The sequence below is a fragment of the Drosophila simulans genome, chromosome 3L (assembly GCF_016746395.2).
Source record: "Drosophila simulans strain w501 chromosome 3L, Prin_Dsim_3.1, whole genome shotgun sequence".
Taxonomy (NCBI): domain Eukaryota; kingdom Metazoa; phylum Arthropoda; class Insecta; order Diptera; family Drosophilidae; genus Drosophila; species Drosophila simulans.
In genome coordinates this window covers 17,876,812-17,896,104 of record NC_052522.2, presented here as the reverse complement: position 1 = coordinate 17,896,104, position 19,293 = coordinate 17,876,812, and the positions used below count along the sequence as shown (strand labels likewise).

At 40.2% G+C, this 19,293-nt stretch overlaps 1 protein-coding gene across 1 annotated transcript; it reads left to right on the top strand.

Annotated features, from left to right (window-relative positions):
• The first annotated feature begins 196 nt into the window (after window positions 1-196).
• LOC6738555 (cell death protein hid) lies at window positions 197-17,368 on the top strand. The gene is made up of 4 exons (XM_002085324.4): window positions 197-1,141; window positions 12,046-12,553; window positions 13,216-13,528; window positions 15,482-17,368. Exons 1-4 carry the CDS (start codon window positions 811-813, stop codon window positions 15,560-15,562), a joined length of 1,233 nt encoding a protein of 410 aa, XP_002085360.1. The 5' UTR covers window positions 197-810; the 3' UTR covers window positions 15,563-17,368.
• The last annotated feature ends 1,925 nt before the right edge of the window (window positions 17,369-19,293 follow it).

Below are 19,293 nucleotides of genomic sequence, written 5' to 3'. Positions count from 1 at the left end.
TGCTAACTAAGCTCCGGGATGCATATATGTAGTTGCATTTCATGGTAGATCGAGTATACTCTTCCTCACTCAGCTATTATAGGGTAGGCAAAGAGCGGGATTTTTTAAAATATTTTTTTCTCTGGAGTGTACCCGGCTCCCCCTCCCCATCTAACAACTACCTGCATGCATGTGCATGTGCAGGAGCGGGAGCGAGAGAGATTGCGATTGCACTGGCTGCGCGCCTACGCTGCCGCTCTGCCGACGTCGCGGTAGAGGCTCTGTTGCCGTAGTTTGAGGCCCCAGTGCGAACAGTTCATTTTTAGCCGCGGAGCCAGTAAGACGTGTTTCCTGCCCTCTTTCTTTGAGTCTGCGACACGTTTTAAGTGCTCTTCCCCAATTGACAACAGCAAAAGCAAAGAATACAAAAATAACAAAAAGAAAAAAACGAAAACCATCGTGAACAGTTTTGTGTTTTTAAATCAGTTCTAAACACGAAAAGGGTTGATGAAAAACGCAGAAGAATCCGAAAAACTAACTAATCGAGCAAAAACTTGACTTGAGTGTTCTTTGACAAATCAAGAAAGATAAAAACAAATCATAACAAAAAACTGCACGAAAAATGAAAAAGTTTCTAATATTCAAAATCTTGCACAAGAAATACAAAATCAATTAAAGTGAACTCTAACCAAAAGTTGAACACAAAATAAAAAGCAAAACAAACCAGCGAAGAACAATCACAAGAAGAGCAAAGTGCCAACAAAGTGCAGGAAGGAAGGAAGCGGATAAGGACAAAAAGGAAGCCAGCACACACACACACACACCCACACAATGGCCGTGCCCTTTTATTTGCCCGAGGGCGGCGCCGATGACGTAGCGTCGAGTTCATCGGGAGCCTCGGGCAACTCCTCCCCCCACAACCACCCACTTCCCTCGAGCGCATCCTCGTCCGTCTCCTCCTCGGGCGTGTCCTCGGCCTCCGCCTCCTCGGCCTCGTCTTCGTCCTCCGCATCGTCGGACGGCGCCAGCAGCGCCGCCTCGCAATCGCCGAACACCACCACCTCGTCGGCCACGCAGACGCCGATGCAGTCTCCACTGCCCACCGACCAAGTGCTATACGCCCTGTACGAGTGGGTCAGGATGTACCAGAGCCAGCAGAGCGGTAAGTCTACAAAGATCTCAATTCTCCACTCTTAAGAACTTTGAAATTGTGTGGTTAGTCAGGATATCCATGCAGTTTACCGTTTGTAGATACTCACAAAAAGAAATTTCAATTCATATACGGTTAATAATTGCCTAAATGTTTAAGAAGTTCCCACACATCTTCTTAATGTTTTAATGCCCAGAATAACAAATTTGTAAAGAACAACATGTGTAATACTTCGCCACTACTCAAGACTGGTTACCTTAAATTGCTTTATTCCTTTCAAAAAGAACTTAGCATTTTAAATTTGTTAAAGATATTTTCAAACTTATAAATTTGATCTATACTTTTTTTTATAAAATCGATGATTTTGGATTACCGCTTTTAATATCGAATATGGCAGTGCGAAGTTTTTAAGAAAGTTTCTGGACAGCCGGAGGGTTTCCCTCATTTTTAAATGGGTCAGCAATTAGCCAAGTTGTGACGTTATTTGTTAACTGCTTCAGTTCCCCTTGTGCAAGTTTCACTTTTCAAGGTTGTTGACTCATCCAGTTTCGAGTAACTGCGTCAACTGCATCCAGTTTGTTTTTGTTTTCTTTTACCCAGTTTTTTTTTTATATTTTGTGTATCAGCACTTTGTCAGCTTATCAGCGAAAAAAATGTAAAAGTCAGAGCGCAAGGCAAATTTCTCGGCCACAATCGAAAGGAAGCCGAAAAAAAGCGGTAATTCAATAAAAATTAATCGAACAAGTTTAAAAAGGGGAAAATTGAGAAGTAATTGAGAAGTTTCGATTGGGGGAGGGAGCTAACCCAATAAACGAAGTCACAAAACTGCAAAAAACACAAATATGGGGGAATTACTGTATCGAGTTTCAAAAGTGGGAATCTTACAAATTAAAAAATGTTTTACTGGAACAAAAATCGACTGATGTTATTCATAAATGAAAATAGATTAGTAATCGTGGTAACTAGCTCGAAAAATCACATTAAGGCCATAATCACCTAAACTAGGCTGTTAAATATCCCGCCAACAACGACTTAAATCTTTTAGTGTGTAAAGCTCTGAGAAAGAAACACCGAGACAGATGCAAGACAACTGCCGAGTTGGCTGTCATGCGATATTGTTCGTATATCTGGGCAAAAAATTGGGCGTGTGCTGAACAGGCATGGAAATAAAGACCTGGCTAAAACCAGGGAAACATAACCAACCAACGGCAATAAAACAGAGCTGGGAGCACAGAGCTAAGCACGTTTAATTGGCACGAGCCAAACTCGAGTCGAATGTCTTACTTTTGAGACTTTTGAGTGAGTGTGTGTGCCTGTGTATCTGGGTATCTGCAAGATATCTATCTCGAGCGTACTGCTCGTATATCTTACCACTCGACTAACCCAAATTATTAAACGCCATTTGACCTTAGGCAACTAGTTTTCCGATTTTCCAAAGGGGGCCAAACGGGTTGAGGGTGTGGGCCATTTGCAAAGTGTTTGACTTAACGGTTGTTTAAGTAGCTTTTGTGTTCGGCCACGTTGAGTGCGGTCAGTTTTTATTGTTTTTCTTTTTTTTTTTTTGCGCGCGCGCTTTTCATGTTTGCTTTGCGGTTTTTCATTCGCGTTCCTTAATTTTGTGTTGCCTTTGCATAATAGATTTTGTCGCTGTCGATGATTGCCAGCTGCGCTCTTTGGTTCCACCGAACAACCGAATTGTTACTTTATATTATTTTGCTGTTTTATTTGGTTTGCTGTTACCTTTTTTGCTGTCAGCAACAGTTGGTCAGCGTTCCCTTCTCGGATTTACAGTGAGTCACTTTTGGGCGTATCAATCTGTTTTCGTCTATAATATCATAATTTATACAGAGATACCATTTATTTCGCACAGTGGAAATTCGAATGCGCCGCATTTATTTTGAAAAACTTGCTAAAAAGACTCTAATCCACCTTATCTCATTTTCCCGAACCACATCTAAGCCCCTACTCAACGCATGCCGATCATGTACTTCAGTTAGCCACTCAAGAGGATAATTTATCTAATCGTGACACATCCCGAAACTAGTGAACAATGCTTGAAGCTCTTGAAACAAGAAAGGGATAAACTGTAGTTAACCAAGAAGCGAGAACCCTTTTTCCTGGTTCCCCCACATCTGCCATGCATACATGCAAGGCAGAATCACGGAATACTTTTAGCCAGAAACGCGCTTAGTCATCAGCCAGCAGCTATCAACCCTAAAAGCCTAAAAATGCGAGGCGCAAACAACCCCGACAAAAATTCCTAAATACCAACAGAGCTTTTCCCTACCAAAAGCATAAAATGCGGCAGGGAGCCTTTTGTTTTGGGAGAGGATTATGCATACAGCATCCAGAGCCCACCCCGTAACCCATTCCCAATGGCGCCCAACAAAAGGTGTAATGACAGCAGCGGTTCCCTAATCAGTGATGGGAACAGGTACATTTTATTTGCTGGTAAATTGGATGGAGATTGGAAGAACCTATCACAACCTTATAGCTTAATATATAGGTAGGCGGACTATTACATTTTTTGTTCAACATTTAGTTTTTAACCTAGATTTTTGTTATCATAATAATAATAATATTATGTACCCATGTAGGTACAGTACAGAGTACAAAAATGCTTCCCACCGTACTCAACTCCAATTTTTGGTCGCTCTGCTTTCGCTTGCAAATTCGCATCATTCGCTTTGCTGTTGCCAACAGCTGTTCTGCTGCTAGGCGTTGTTTTTCGCTGCCGGCGTCTCTGCCGCACTTGACATTTTCAACCATTTTGTTTTGCTCGGCAACTTCGTGTATGTGGACTTTAGTAGAAAAGAGGAGCCATAATGGCGGCAAAAATGGCGACTCCTGCCGCATCCTGCCTGGCAACAAAGCACAGCTGACTGCTGCGCAGATAGAGCGAGATGAAGCCTACGCCTGGAGAAAGAGAGGGAGCGCAGGGTCTCCGATTAACCGCAAGTTTTGAACTCCTCTTTTTTCTGCAAAGCATTCCGAAGGGGTGGGAAAATAGGAGGAGGGTTGGAGAGGAGGATTTGCCGCCGCTTTTCATCATCGTCATTTCCATCTCGATTTGCTTGGCCTGTTGCCAAGCTGATTTATACGTACAGGCGGCGAGGTTTTATTTTTTACATATTTTGCATTGCTTTTTTCTGTTTCTCTCGTTATCTGCTTTATTTTTTCGCTTTTCGTTGTTATTCCGGCTTCGCCTTTACATTGACCGTGATTTTTGGTTTCCTTTTGGTTTTGTTTTCGATTTTTTTATTTTTCCCTTGCAAATACATATGCAGCTTTTTTTATTGAGTTGGGTCGTTTGTAATTGTTACATTTCATTTAAGTTTTATATTGTCTTACAGCTCAGTTTTTTATGACTTTACTGCTTTCATAAATTTGGCATAAACATTCTTGACGATCTGCCCGAAACAGCTGCGACAAATCGAATCGGAAGTCTTTACTCGAAAACGATTTGATCGTAAAAGTTGAGAGTGGGTTATGAACAAAAACTTGAAAACCAGCTGTCAAACACATTTTCCATCTGAGCCCAGAACTTTAGAAGGAACTGTTTCACAAAAAATACACTTCTAAAAGGGTATAAAACTTATGTTATTAGTTTTTTCCACCCATTTATATATGTATGTTCAGCGTATTGAAACTTAGATAATCTGTCAGCTAGTAGTAAAAATAACATATCCAGTTTGTTTACATTTCACACCACTCAGCGCAATGAACTTTACACATTTTTCAAGTTTAAATGCCCGCCAGGCACTTTGCCTAATAAGAAAAAATATTACCTGAATGCGAATATAAACTTGACACTTTTGAGCCACTATAAGCGACGGGACACGGCTGAATCGGGCTCAGACGGTGGTAGTCAGCCAGGATGGCTAAGTTGGCTTTTGATTAAGTCTCCGCTGAGGCCGTGCTAAATTGTTTGCACTGAGGCGTTCGGGTTAAGTTCGTGGGGCAGTTGGGGGGGGGTGTTGGGGATAGAACGTGCTCAAGTTTTTGTTATGAAATTGAGCCTAGACAAGCTAGGCAAAACCCCATCTGCGCTGACAACTCGACTCCTTTTCAGGAACTAAGGACAATGCAACTTGTGCGACACGCTCAAGGCAGAAGTGGAAAAGGATATGTATCAAAAGGCGGAAAACTAAGAACAGGATATACTCCTCGGCACAAAACAGACGGCAGGGCAGACATCATACCTGGCTACTTGTTATAATTGGCAAGCTGGCAAACGCTCCAGACACCAGTTAACTTTCAAATTTTCCTCGCGATGAGCTCTCAAAGGAACATTCGTCGTTGAAGGTGTTCTCCGATTCCCAAAGGGAAAATGTTCCTTCGCGTTTTCCTTTCCTCATTTTAAAGAGCGCTGGGCGAGATCCAGTTTAAAGGGGCTTAAATGAGGAAGGATAGTGGAATGGTACTTAATTTGATTCACTGAGTTGAAAAACAAAAACACCATTTTGTATATTATTTTTAACAAAACCCTTTCATTCGGAAATTACCATTTAATGTTCAACACTAAGTAAACTACTGAAATATGAACTGGGCTTAGAACCCCGCTCCTATTTATCTACTGCTCGGGTGGAGTATCAATATCAACTTATTTGGTAAACAAATCAAATGCGCTTACTAAATGTGCAAACAAAGTGCCAAACGACAATTAAATCAACAAATAAGCTCGTGTAATTGTGTACGCCAAAGGCAGTCGGTGGGTGGATGTTTTCAGTGGCTCGGTGGGTTGGTAGGTTGGTGGGGCACATTCGATCCACTGGATCGAGTATAGATAACCCTACGGGCACGCAAGCTCCGAGTGGTTGTGCATTGGATGACGCAGCGAAGACAGCCAGTCTGGCCCAGTCGCAAATGCAATTCCCATTCATTTATTAATAACTTTTTGCCGCGGCTGTTGAGACGTGCAGTTTGCCGCTTTGCGGCTGCAGTTTTGCTTTTTTTCTCTCTTTTTAATTATTTTAATTGCGTTGCATCTGATCGAATGCTGGCGTACAGTTTTATTTATTGTTTAATTGTAATTTTCGCATTTACGTTGTTAATTGCAGCGTGGTACTGGGCGGAGATTCGGTTTAATCAACTACTAAATGCTTTTGGCTCGTTGCAAAGATTTAAAATTTGGTTAAGTGGCGATGGCATTTATGGCCATAGTTTAGTGCGGAAGTATGGAGAATTAAAATGTCTGATTTTCATATATAAGCACTAATAAGCTTTAGCGATTAACAAGGTGATAACTTAATGGAAAAGTTTAGTTCATCTGTAATATTATACTGAAACTCCAAACTAAAAAATTTTCAAATTACCGTGTAGAACATTTTCTTTAAGACTTTTTTATATTTGTTTGAACCTTTTTACACGCTGATTCAGCCAGTTATATTTTACTGTCTTCCCAAACCATTTTCAAATGCTCCGCTTGCTCACAAAACACATGCTCGCCATTTTCCACTCTTCCGGAAAATCCTTTGGATCCCCGGAAAATATGCAAACAACTGCAAAGACCAAAGACTTGTGTTTCGCTCAGTTTCCTGTCAATCGATGTGCATCGTATAAGTTGCTTGGGAACGTCGTCTTATGCCTGATTTTCCTTTGGCTTTTTATAGCCTTTTAAGCTGTTTTCCTTTTGTTGTGTGTGGAGTGAAGAGAGGAAATTGAAAAATTGCATTTGTCTGTCGCTGATAAAATATTGAGCAGCTTGCTGCACATTCTACCCGGTTTTAGCTGGGCTGTCGTGATAAGCGTTTGAGCTATTTCCAGAAAAAGCTCTCATGGAGATTGGCAAAGAATGAAAATGCGATGTGGGTGGGAGAATTTCGGAATTCCATTGAGCTGTCCCTCAAAAGGGTTTCCTCATTCTTTAAAGCCGTTTTCCAACGGCTCTTAATTCCTGAAATATTTAATTAAATTCTTTCATATTAGCTTCATGCGGGCTTTAATGGCTCGCGTGTTTGCTGGCCCCGTTTTTTTTTTATATTACGTATAACCTTGCTGCGAGAAGATTAAAATATTTTAAACGCATCACGATGCGAACATAACTGGACTGGGTTATAGATCATCAAAGCTATGATTTGGAATTGCCGACGATATGGGCTTTAATATCTTCATACACTTGACCTCGAGAATTTCTGCTGACTGAGTGTATTGTTTGTATTCTTGGATTCCCACACGATTGATGCGTGAATTTGATTCAATCGGGATTTGCCAAATCATCGAACAAAGAAACTTTCTCCTTGCCAACGAGACATTACGCAAGTTAATTAAATTGCCATGGTAAGAATCATCTTTGTAACATCCGACGAGAACTTTCTCCTTCTGTTTACATGAATCATTTGACATTACCAAATTTGTCATTAGCTTCCGCATATTTTTCCCCTCTCTCTTTTGGATATTTCCTTAATTCACAAACTTCTCGCATTCCACAAATGGCTAATTAGCGGCTAACCGAAATTGGCCACTAACAGCGGGATCTGATCTATAGATTGCGACTCGTACATAGATCGACACCTGATTGACATGCAGTTCGAGACAAAAACTGATCGAATTGTGAAAAACCCCAAAAAAGGCATTTGTAAAACAGTCGTCTTTTGTCATATATAGAAACAGCCAGAACACAGATTTTCTTAATCAGGAGTCGGCGCATTGTTTTCGGAATTCTCTACCAATTTCCTGAAGATCAATTAATTAGTCACTTGCCTTGGCCATGAGCAATTTTACCGTTCGACTGTGCGGCGAAAACATCGCCAGCTGTTGTTGCCTAATTAAATCGAGGTGACAGACCGACCGACCAGACGATCAAGTGAAACTCGAGTTGACCAACCAAATTAGTAATCTCGCATCGTGACAGACGACAAATCGCCTTAAATGAACGACTTCAAATGTAATTTTTGTGGGATTTTTATTTACTGTTTTTGGTTGTGGTTACAGCTCATACTGCTTCCTCTTCGTGTGTGGGCGTTATGTGGTAACTGTAAAATGAGTTTAAACACATTTCTTTTTGGCCAAGTTATTCGGCAATCCGACGGGGGCATATCATGTTGTAATCTTGGACTTTGCTTAACCCCAGTTTTGAGTTCTCGGTATGGAGTGTTTCTTTGTCCTGTCATCTTGAGCTTGTTTCGGCTCTGTTTTTTTCATGTTTTCATTTTTAAATTAAATATTCATCAATAAATGTCAATGTCAAGTGAAGTTGCCGCTTGCTTTCGAGAGGTTTCGAGATTTTGGGCGAAGAGATTGCAATTTGCTGAAAGACTTGGAGTTGTGATGGGCACAAATGAAACATGAGGTTATTCTGTGAATATATGAAGTATTTATACTTCACGTATACTATATATTGATTTTTGATTACAAAGATTCCAGTTTGAAGTAAAAGTTTTCTTAAAGTTTGTAAGTAACCTATGAGTTTATTATTAACAAAAACTTCGCTCCGCCGGTCAGGTTGTTGGCCACAACTTCTTTCCTATATCTCAGCTGGTCAATAGCTTCCTCACCCGATATCTGGCCGATTCATACGGCATTTCCCATTCCGTTCCACTGACCAAGTTATAGAACTCGCACTTTGCAAACTCGTTTAGCCCGCGATACCGATTGCGATCCCAAGTGCGACGCAATTGTTCGAGTTGGGCTGTTTGGAGATACGAGCACTCGAGCCCGTACTCGTATTTATTCATACTTACCCGTGCAGTGCGCGGTGGTGACTCTAGTATATTTTTATGTGTAGTTTTCTTGTGCATTTTTTCTCTTTTTTTTTTTTGCATTTAGTCAGCACTTCAAGGTTATAATGAGCAACATATGCTGCGGGTACGCCAACCAGCAAACTGCAACTGCAAATGCAATCAACTGCAAAGGCACAACTAAAAATGCATTTCAACGTTGCCGACGACGATTTGTTCTTTTGTGTGGCAACTAAAGCGAGGCATTTTTCACGTTTTTCCGCTGCCTCCGAGCTGTTCTTGAGCTTTTTCTAAGGCGTTCTGCTTAGTTAAACTTTTGCCTGATTGATGTTTGTCAGCTGCTGCCCAGCGGCCTTAGAAACGGTTGCAACATCGCCTAGAACCGATGGAGAATTAAAGTGAATTATACACATAATTGCATTTTTTTTTTCAGTCCCCGTTGTTTTGTCCAGATGCGACTGGCACTCGTAATTCAATTAAACATTTTGCCCATATTGTCGCCCGTGGAAATATAAGCGAATGCAGCAGTTCGAATAAAACAATACTGCTAACAATTGGTCACGTTTCGTCACCAGCAAATGCAGTGCTAACAACTATTGCATCGCCCGCATTGAGTGGTGATCATAAAAATCTTGCACCTTCCACCTTATAGAGATGGCCAGGAAAAGCCTCCTAAACTCGAAAATATATTACAGAAATCACATAACAATATTTAAATGGAAGACTACTGACAAGAACATAAATTTTCCCTTAAAATGCGTGACTCAATAGACGTGCTTAAATAAATTAACACTTTTCTTTACATGTACGAATTGATGTCAATATCTCATTATCACCTATTTATCGTGTAAATTATATAACGCATATAAGCCTAAGGTGCTATAATTAAGCGTTTAATAAATCAAGATAAATCAAACAACAATTATTTTGTGCGATAAAAAGAAACTATTGTTAAGCCAATTGTTTTAATAGAAAAATTCAAGCACGCTCACCTAAACAAAGATTAAATACCTTTGGATATAGTTTGCTAATCTAATCGTAGATTACATCGCAATCTATGGAAAATGCGCTATCTATCTTAGCTAATTCAAAAATATATATTAAATAACAATTACTCACTACAGTTACAGCTTGTAATGCTTTTAGCTCTAGAATTTCATCATAGATATTGTGTACGATGAGAAAAGCCTCTACAAATGTTCTTTATTAAGATTAAATAGGAAAGTTTATAATATATTTTAACAAATAGAAGCAAAGGAAGATGAGCACCATACATACATACATATGTGGATTTGATTAATATGAATATATAAGACAACAATTATTCTTTCTCCACTCATGGCTCGAAAAATTGTATCACCCAAGTGGTGATGGTATTTTTCTGTGTGTACCAGCATCGACATTGCATGGCTAGTTATATAAGTTGGCCAGGCAGTAATGATCCCTGCCGTTGGCTTCGCTTCGTTTCTGAAGCTGATGCTGAAGCCGAGGCAAAAGCTGGCAGATTTTCAAGGTTAACAGCGACTTTGCGATGGCGCGCGGTGAGCGCACGTGAGTTGCCTCAGCTGCTGCTGGCCAGCAGCAAACTAGTTTCAAATGCCTGGCAGTTGTATCTTTCAGATACAGATGGTAAGGCTGCGGCAAGGAGTGGCTCTTAACTCGCTTCGCCTCGGTTCGCTTCGGTTTCGTTTGCTTTGGTTCGGATCTTGGCCCGCAATTAAATACAGATTTTTTGCGCTCTTGCAACTGCAACTGCGAATGCAACAGCGTGGGCTCGTTTCGACTCGATTCGACTCGATTCGAGTTCAAGGCTATTGGGTCAAATTGCAAATTAGTCGCCTGCAGGTTGACAGTGAGTGACATTATTGTGTATCTGCACACTGACCACCGACAAAGCGACAGAAGGACAGACAGACAGACCGACGGATGGATGGATGTATCGGGTAGATTGTCGGGCATTCCCTGCGGTCAATTATCGTTCTTGCTGGCTGCTAATCGGTAAGATACACGTACTTCTGCCGCCGGCTGCTGTCGATTTGTATAAATTTTGCATTACAATCAATCATTTGTCGCTGGGCAATGGCTTTTTAAGTAAATAAACATTAAGAAATCATACAGATGAAAATGTACACCCAACTAATGGGGAGCTCACAATTTATGCGCATACCAAGTGGCCAGCTCGGCAGCGCATTTACCTATCAACGCTTTTGTTGGCGATTTGCATGAAATTGCAAGTAAAAAAAAAACAGGGAGGAGAATACAAAAATTGAAATACAACTGGAAGTCAAATCGCAGATACAGATACGCTTCTCGTTACATGCATAAATGATGCTAAGCTGGAAGATTTCGAAGACAGATACAGATACTTTTCAAGTTGGGCCACTCAAGTAGACCCTCTTGGCAATGTTTGCTAAAGATACAAAATAAAAAAAAATATTGTGGACCAAGTGAGCACGAGAATTGCCAATGACGTGTAAACAACTTGGATACAAATGTGTCTGCAGGCGGCTTTTAAGATACTTAAGGCTGCGAATAAGTTGAATATTAGTGGCCATTGTTCATGGATATGTATCAGAAGTGCAATATGTCGATAAAGTGGTGTATTTAGGAAGTTTAATAGTATTTGCTGGATGCACATTTAAGCGTTCCATATCCATTTATGATGAAAGCCTTAAATGGATAGTTGTTATATTGTTAAATAAGCCATATTACTTAATTAAGCAAAGGGAGCCGAAAGCCATTACAAATTGCAACGTTCCAGTTTTAGTGGTTTATTTGCTTTTATCTTAAAAACAACATTATGTGGCTTCCTGCTGCACCGGCCGAAGATATTATATTTTATTGTGCACTGAAGCCTGTAACTGGTAGGGGCTACCTGATCGTTTTATGGGTGGTTTTATGATCAGAGAGGACTTTATAATTGCGGCGGGTTTTACAGTCAGTCGGCTAAGTGGCAGTTGGCAAGACAATGGGATCGCCAGCGCCCCGACCTTAGACACTTCCCTACATTGTCACTGACTCAAGTTGACTTGATTTCAGACCCGGCCAATGCCGCCTTTGTTTACCTCATCCATTGTTGGGTGATCTTTATTACGGGCATAATAAGTAAGCGAACTGTACATCATCAAAATATTAAATATTTTAGACTTTTGCATAATAGTAAGTTCGTTTCGATTTCGATTTCCTTATTATGTGCCTACTGTATTTAAATTGTTATTCGCTTAACTTTCGTTTCAGCCCCGCAAATCTTCCAGTATCCGCCGCCAAGCCCCTCTTGCAATTTCACGGGCGGCGATGTGTTCTTTCCGCACGGCCATCCGAATCCGAACTCGAATCCCCATCCGCGCACCCCCCGAACCAGCGTGAGCTTCTCCTCCGGCGAGGAGTACAACTTCTTCCGGCAGCAGCAGCCCCAGCCACATCCGTCGTATCCGGCGCCATCAACACCGCAGCCAATGCCACCGCAGTCAGCGCCGCCGATGCACTGCAGCCACAGCTACCCGCAGCAGTCGGCGCACATGATGCCACACCACTCCGCTCCCTACGGTATGGGCGGTAACTACTACGCCGGCTACACGCCGCCACCCACTCCGAACACGGCCAGTGCGGGCACCTCCAGCTCATCGGCGGCCTTCGGCTGGCACGGCCACCTCTACAGCCCCCTCACGTCGACCTCCACGCCGTTATCGGCGCCAGTGGCGCCCAAGATGCGCCTGCAGCGCAGCCAGTCGGATGCGGCCAGACGGTGAGTAGCCAGCGATGCAGGGTGCCAAAAGATACACTGCGTGGGTGGTGCAAATCCAATCAAACTGGAATTTAGATTCAGATCGATGAGCATACAGAATAAGAGGGAAAGTTTCAAACTATGACATGTATTAGACGAACGATAGGATGCCATTTAGACCAACTAAAATATACAAAGCTATACAGTAATGCTTGTATTCGAATCTGAGATAAATATAAACTAAGCTAGGCGCTGAATTTAGTTAAAGAATAATACATATTTAACTTTTTATTATATCTAAATTCATTTCATTCAATTAATTATCCCCATGAGAAAAATATACAGAGACATCTTCAAAAGAACAGAGACTGGAAATATTACACACATGCTGTGAAATTGATTCGTACTGAAGTACCAAGCAAAATAGCTAGATTATTCATCGCAATCTCGACACCTTTCGCCCCACCCGACCCCTTTTCCAATTCCCACGACACAACGCCAAGTTATTAATTAATGAAATCGCAAAGTTGTCGCTGGATTATGTGCACACACAAGTGGCATATAGTGCTATACAAACCCGAACCCGAATCCGAACCGACTGATAATTGCTCATGACGTTCCCAAGTCAACCGTCTATATGTGCAGCGATATTTATAGTGCCCATTATGCGTCTCTTCCCACAGCAAGCGATTGACCTCGACGGGCGAGGATGAGCGCGAGTACCAGAGCGATCATGAGGCCACTTGGGACGAGTTTGGCGATCGCTACGACAACTTTACGGCCGGCCGGGAGCGTCTGCAGGAGTTCAATGGACGTATCCCGCCCCGGAAGAAGAAGAGCTCCAATAGCCACTCGACCAGCGGCAATAATCCAGTCTGCCATACCGACAGCCAGCCCGGTGGTACATCCCAAGCGGAGAGCGGTGCCATCCATGGCCACATCAGTCAGCAGCGACAGGTGGAGCGAGAGCGACAAAAGGCGAAGGCCGAGAAGAAGGTAAGAATTGGCCACCTATCCTAGAAAGCACTACGCATGCAGAGAAAGGGTATTTTCATTTCGGATAATCAGCATCACTTGCCAAATCAAGTTAGCCACGTCCGTTCTTCAGTACATTCCTTCCCAACTTAATCTTATGTTCAAGTTACTTAAGGTTTTAAAAAATGCCCAAGAAACTCAAAAGGAAGTATACAATCTTGCTGCAAATACATATAAGTATATTTCTTTGCTTAAGCCCCCCAAAACTATCCAGCAATTAGAATAACAAGAGGATATGAGTTGGGGAGTTCATTAACTCGGGACTTCACACATCTGCTAGCAGTTCGTGCCACTAAGTCCGTGGCACGTGGCAAACATTTTTCAAAGGCTCAACTAGAGAGAAGTGCTAAAAATACGCGGCAAGGAATGACAAATTGCCGTACGCGTAAGGAGTCGCAGATTCGGATGCAGATACGAATGCGATACGCTTGCAAATGTATCTGTATCTGTATTTAGTGGAGTGCGGCCCGGGCATGTATAACACTTTTGCACATGCTAAATGTGCGATAAAAATTAATTGCGCAGTGCGGAGTGAAAGAGTCGCTCTTGTCACTTGTCTCCGCTTTATGTTAATCAAGGCAGGCGCCTCTATATAGCCACATGTGCACCCTCCCCCTCCCCCTCCCCCATGCCCCTGCCCCTGCCCCCCTTAAGTCGGGCCTTTGTGTATCGGCCCTCATTGAGCTCACTTTTTTACGCGTCGCGTTTTTTAGTTTTAGTTTCTTGCGCGTTTGCCTGCGCAGTTGAAAGAAATGCAAACTTGAAGAAATTCAATCGCAATCGCATGACACATACATTGACTCAGACCTGATACCATTTGCAGTCCAGTTCAGTTCTACATTATGTTATTCCTATTCACTGCGATTTGTTTTTATTGTAATTCATATGGGCTCTGCTCTGGCCGTTCTTATCGCCCATCGTCGCATTGTGGGGGCTCATCCTTGGGGAAGCTGCCGACTGATCGGGAAGCTATATAGCGACTCCCTCGGCTCCCTCGGCTCGCTGGGATCTGACCTTATCCGAGACTCAGTCAGCTGCTAAATGAGAGCGTGAGAAATTCCGTAATCTGAAAAGCACAGGCATGCAAACTAGTGGTTCTGCAGATGTAAATGCATTTAAATTATTCTAATTAACTATAATACAGTCAAGGATTTGAGAGTGGAAAAATTGTAAGGAAAGGGAAACACAAATATTAGCATGTGACAAACTGTACCTACACATCTAGGATTAAAATGTTCCACTTAATTCATAGATACTCATAGATACTAAAGCACATTTTATTCGCATAATGGTGTGTATTTCACCATAATTTATTCTCCTGCTCATGCCAAAAATCAAATCAAAATATGGCCACATGTTCGATGGCCTTTCATACCATTAACCGCAAAGAAGAAGCCACAATAGTCCTATCAAAATATAGACTAAAATTCGAGCGAAAACAGCAGAAAAGCAAATTTGCATAATAAATGTGGGGTCAGTTGGATTTTTGGTGGTTGTAGTGCCACCACCACCTCATCATTCACACGTGCCGCACTGCAACCGTTGAAGCGTGGACTATTGGACAAATAAATGGTGTAAATTATCAAACCATTGATGCGGGTTGGGTGGAGTCAAGTGCGCTGTATAGAAAAATAATTACACCAGTGACCGGACAAAAGTTGACCGCCCATTTGGGTCAGGCCACATGAAGTTCATCCGCCGGACAGTCAATAGTTTCGCTTGATTTACGGTTCGAAAGAAGGGTGGTTCGGTCACGTGTGTGGTTTTAGATATTTTATGCCGCACAGGGGAGCTATTGGTTGAAATGAGAGTTTCATTGCGTTGTATTAAAGCAACTTGTTCTTTATGTTTAAGATTTGCCTTCACGTGCGCACCTGAACATAACTAAATGCTATTGTTTTATTCTCCTTTCAGAAACCACAGAGCTTCACTTGGCCAACTGTTGTGACCGTTTTTGTTTTGGCCATGGGCTGTGGCTTCTTTGCGGCGCGATGAAAGCGCAGGAGACGTGTAATCGAATGATCTATAGTGAAATCAGCTAGCCCTTAAGATACATGCCGATCTAAACATAGTTGTAGTTAAACCGTACATAAGTGCAACGAATTTATTGAACTGCAGGAGCGAAAGCAGAAAGTCATTAATTCGTAAATGGATTGTTAGATACACAAACAGCCAACATACACGAAGAGTGTGCCTATGTGTATGCCTAAGATTAAGAAGGTTGACGGGACACAAGAACAATATATTCTATTTGTCTATGGTAACTGCATTTGTATTTCTAAACCGAAACGAAGGATAACAATCTAAACTGCTCAAAGTAATGAAAACTCTTAGACTGGCAAGAGACTCAAATCACACTTATTTTTTTGCTGATGCATATTTTTGTACAACCTTTTGAGAGATATTTACAAATTATACTAGTACAAAAAGAGAGAGAGAGATAAGCAAAAGAAAACTGCCACATTTGAGATACTTTTGATAATCTTTGATTTGCATTTAATCATTTCCACACTTGCATTTTCATAAGCAACCGAAAAAATTACTTCTATTGTAGAACAAAGTAAACTGCAATTTCAATGTCTTCGCATTTGTAATTCCGAATTGCAAGAAAAACAAAAATATTTTAAATATGTTTAACTAGTAGAATTTTTTAAACATAAGTCCACAAAAACAAGCACACACCTAGCTTTAATTGTTGAAACAAAAGCAGAAAAAACGCAACAAAAAAAAAATGAATGAAAATCATTAAATTAATTTTGTATATAGTTTTTATGCCATTTTTGTGATGTTTTGTGTCTACGGTTTATGTCATGTTATTTTAGTTAAATTTCTTATGATTTATGTTTATTTGTAATATTTTTTGTCATTGTTTGTTCATCATCATATTCAAATTGGTCTCACAATATAATAGTTTTAAGCTCCACGCCCAGGAGGTTGATGGCAAAACGATTGAAACTTGGCCAGAAGAGAGATAGTTTTCCCATTCGTACACAGTCTTTTTTGGAATGCACATTAATGATCTCTCACCATGGAAATTAATGAAAATTGATCTCCGCAGCTAGCCAAAGTTAAAAAAGAAATGAAGAGGAAAACATATTTTATAGGCAATTTTTCAATGCTAATCGAATACAGTGACATGAAAGCAAACATAGCGAAAATATTAAGAAAATCAATCAAAAAGAAAGAAAAACCAATTCCCAAAAATCGCATTGATCTCATGGATTTATACAATACAATTACATCAACCGTTTTTTACAATGAGAAATGTTATAAAAAGCAGAAAGTGAAACACAGAAACATAAACAAAAATTAACGAAAAGCTTAGAATTAAGTTCGCCAAGCGTTTTAGTTCTACTTTCTAGAATGTCTAAGTCGGTTTAGTGAGTTTATTACGCTGTCTTCGGACACAAGTTTACTTGTATATAAAGCAATATTATTTGTGTAGCCTAAGTGACAGTCCCAATCAAATCCAAGCCAATCCAATATCACCCAGTCCCGGACATTTCCCAGCAAAACAATAGACTATTTTCGCGTTCACATGTATCAATCTTAATTTGAATTACCACAAAACAATGAAATACTACAACCATACCCAAATGAAAAATTATTTTTGTAAATTGTTTGCATCAAGTGAGCAGGGGATTAAATTAGGGAACCATCCTTGCTTTATCCCCTGCTTATTGCTAATTAGTTTTCACGATGATCTCGGTAAAGTTTTGTGGCCTTGCGCCCAAAAGTCGTACAGATTTTTGGTTTGCCATGAAAACTCGAACAAAAAGTTAAAGAAAAACGAAGCAAATGGAAAAAAATCAGAATGAAACACAAGAAATTTATATTTTTGACCCAATGCTACTTAATCCGTTTTTTAATTTAAGTATCTTTACTCGACCTTGTATATAGCGCAGTTCGAATCACAGAATCAAATGCCATTTTTGTATAGAATTTTGTTTGGTGCCAAAACAGTGACAGATAATTGTCTATGAACCCGTGTATTTCGCATATTATACATTTATACATATATTGTAACTTCAATGCTAAGTTTGATTCTGAAATTTTGTCGACTCAGTTTAAGAAACATTTCTGTTGTAGTTTAGTGATTGCTAGCAGAAAGCACTTTGTTTAATTGTACATTTTATATTATGCTGTAATATTTTAATATACATAAATATTATTACTGATCTCATGAATATGTTCATAAGACAACAAAAATTATATATATGAATACATCTATGTGTATGTGTAAATGAAATAAAAGCGCATAAATATTATGTAAGATTTACGGAACAAATGAAAATAAAAGTGAAAAAATATTTGAAAAAATTAAAAGTTTGTTTTTGAATTGAATGGGTTGTCATAGCTTTGTCAAGGCTTTCGCTGACATCTAATAATTTATTTATTAATTTTAGAAAGCTATATACTCATCCGAATTTCAAAAATCTCGAAAATAATTATAATTTAATTTGAATACCCAAAGAAATCTAAGTAAATATATTTGAAGTATTTTACATCGCAACATATTTTACATGGATTCTTACACGCTGATCACATGTAAAATAAATTTTACAGGCCTACTTTCAGGCAGGTATGAGAAAAGATCGCTGATGCATTGCGTGTGTGAGAGAGTTTTCCTCATCCCCTGAAAAACGAACCTTTTGTTAATTTTGAGGGTTGAAGTGTGCGTGAGGAAGTATTTTTGTTCGATTTAAATGGCCACTTGGACGGCAAATAACCAGGCGAAAGCCTAAACCAATTTGTAGTTTCAATTCCTTTCGTGGCTGCGGATTAAGTGGCCATAATTGCTGCTCCTGCAGCCGCGCCACGCGACTTGGTAACGGGATACTGGGCCACGTTGCTCGTGTCACAAAAATGATGTGTTATTAGCGGCTTAAGCAGGCGATGGCGATTATAATGAAACGCGGCACCAGGCTGGGCAATTATGTTAACCTGGCCACCGAAAAACCTCAGGCTCAGCGGTCATGACATCCGTTTCCGCCTTAAATCACGGACACATGCAAGTGTCAATCAAAACGGCATATTTAATTAGAAACTGATATTTTCATTGAATTTTAGGCGCGTGTGCGAATCACTTGAACGGACATCAAATAGCGATTGCTAATCGGACAATGGAAATCTTACAAGTTTTCAATTAAATGTTAAACAAAACTAATCAATAGACGCACACTCAGTCCTTTATTTATGATAATTACTTTTCGGTTCGACACCTGCCAACAGCATTAAACAATAGGTTGCCAATGAATTGAGGAAGTTAATGGAAAGGGACGAAACCTATCGAAAAATGTACCACAAACCAAATTGATTATTCAAATAATTTAAAGCCAAATTTGTGCTATACAATTGTCAATTTGCCGCGAATTAAACATAATTGACTGGCTGCGGTTTTAAGGAAGAAATGCTGAATATTAACTTATTCGCTGTACTATATTGTAAGTACGGTGGTTAACTGATTTAAGTTACTTTTATGTATGTACATGATTTTTTTTACCATCCCATAACATTAACCCCTTCAAATTAGTTTTCTTTACCCTAGCATAATGTTTTCATACGTTTTAATTAAATTGTATCCTGCTTAACTATTTGCCACTTGAAAGCCACTTAAAAGTAATTCAATTATAAATAAAACTCATTGAGAGTGTAAGGCATCTGCTTATTTCACATTTTAGTGGAAGGAAGAAAAAGTTAATTTCATTAAGGGAGAAACTCTCCCA

Coding starts and splice junctions, on each gene's coding strand:
- LOC6738555 (XM_002085324.4), top strand. CDS start 811: ATGGCCGTGCCCTTTTATTTGCCCGAGGGCGGCGCCGATGACGTAGCG. Junction 1,142..12,045: donor GTACCAGAGCCAGCAGAGCG/GTAAGTCTACAA, acceptor CTTTCGTTTCAG/CCCCGCAAATCTTCCAGTAT. Junction 12,554..13,215: donor CAGTCGGATGCGGCCAGACG/GTGAGTAGCCAG, acceptor CTCTTCCCACAG/CAAGCGATTGACCTCGACGG.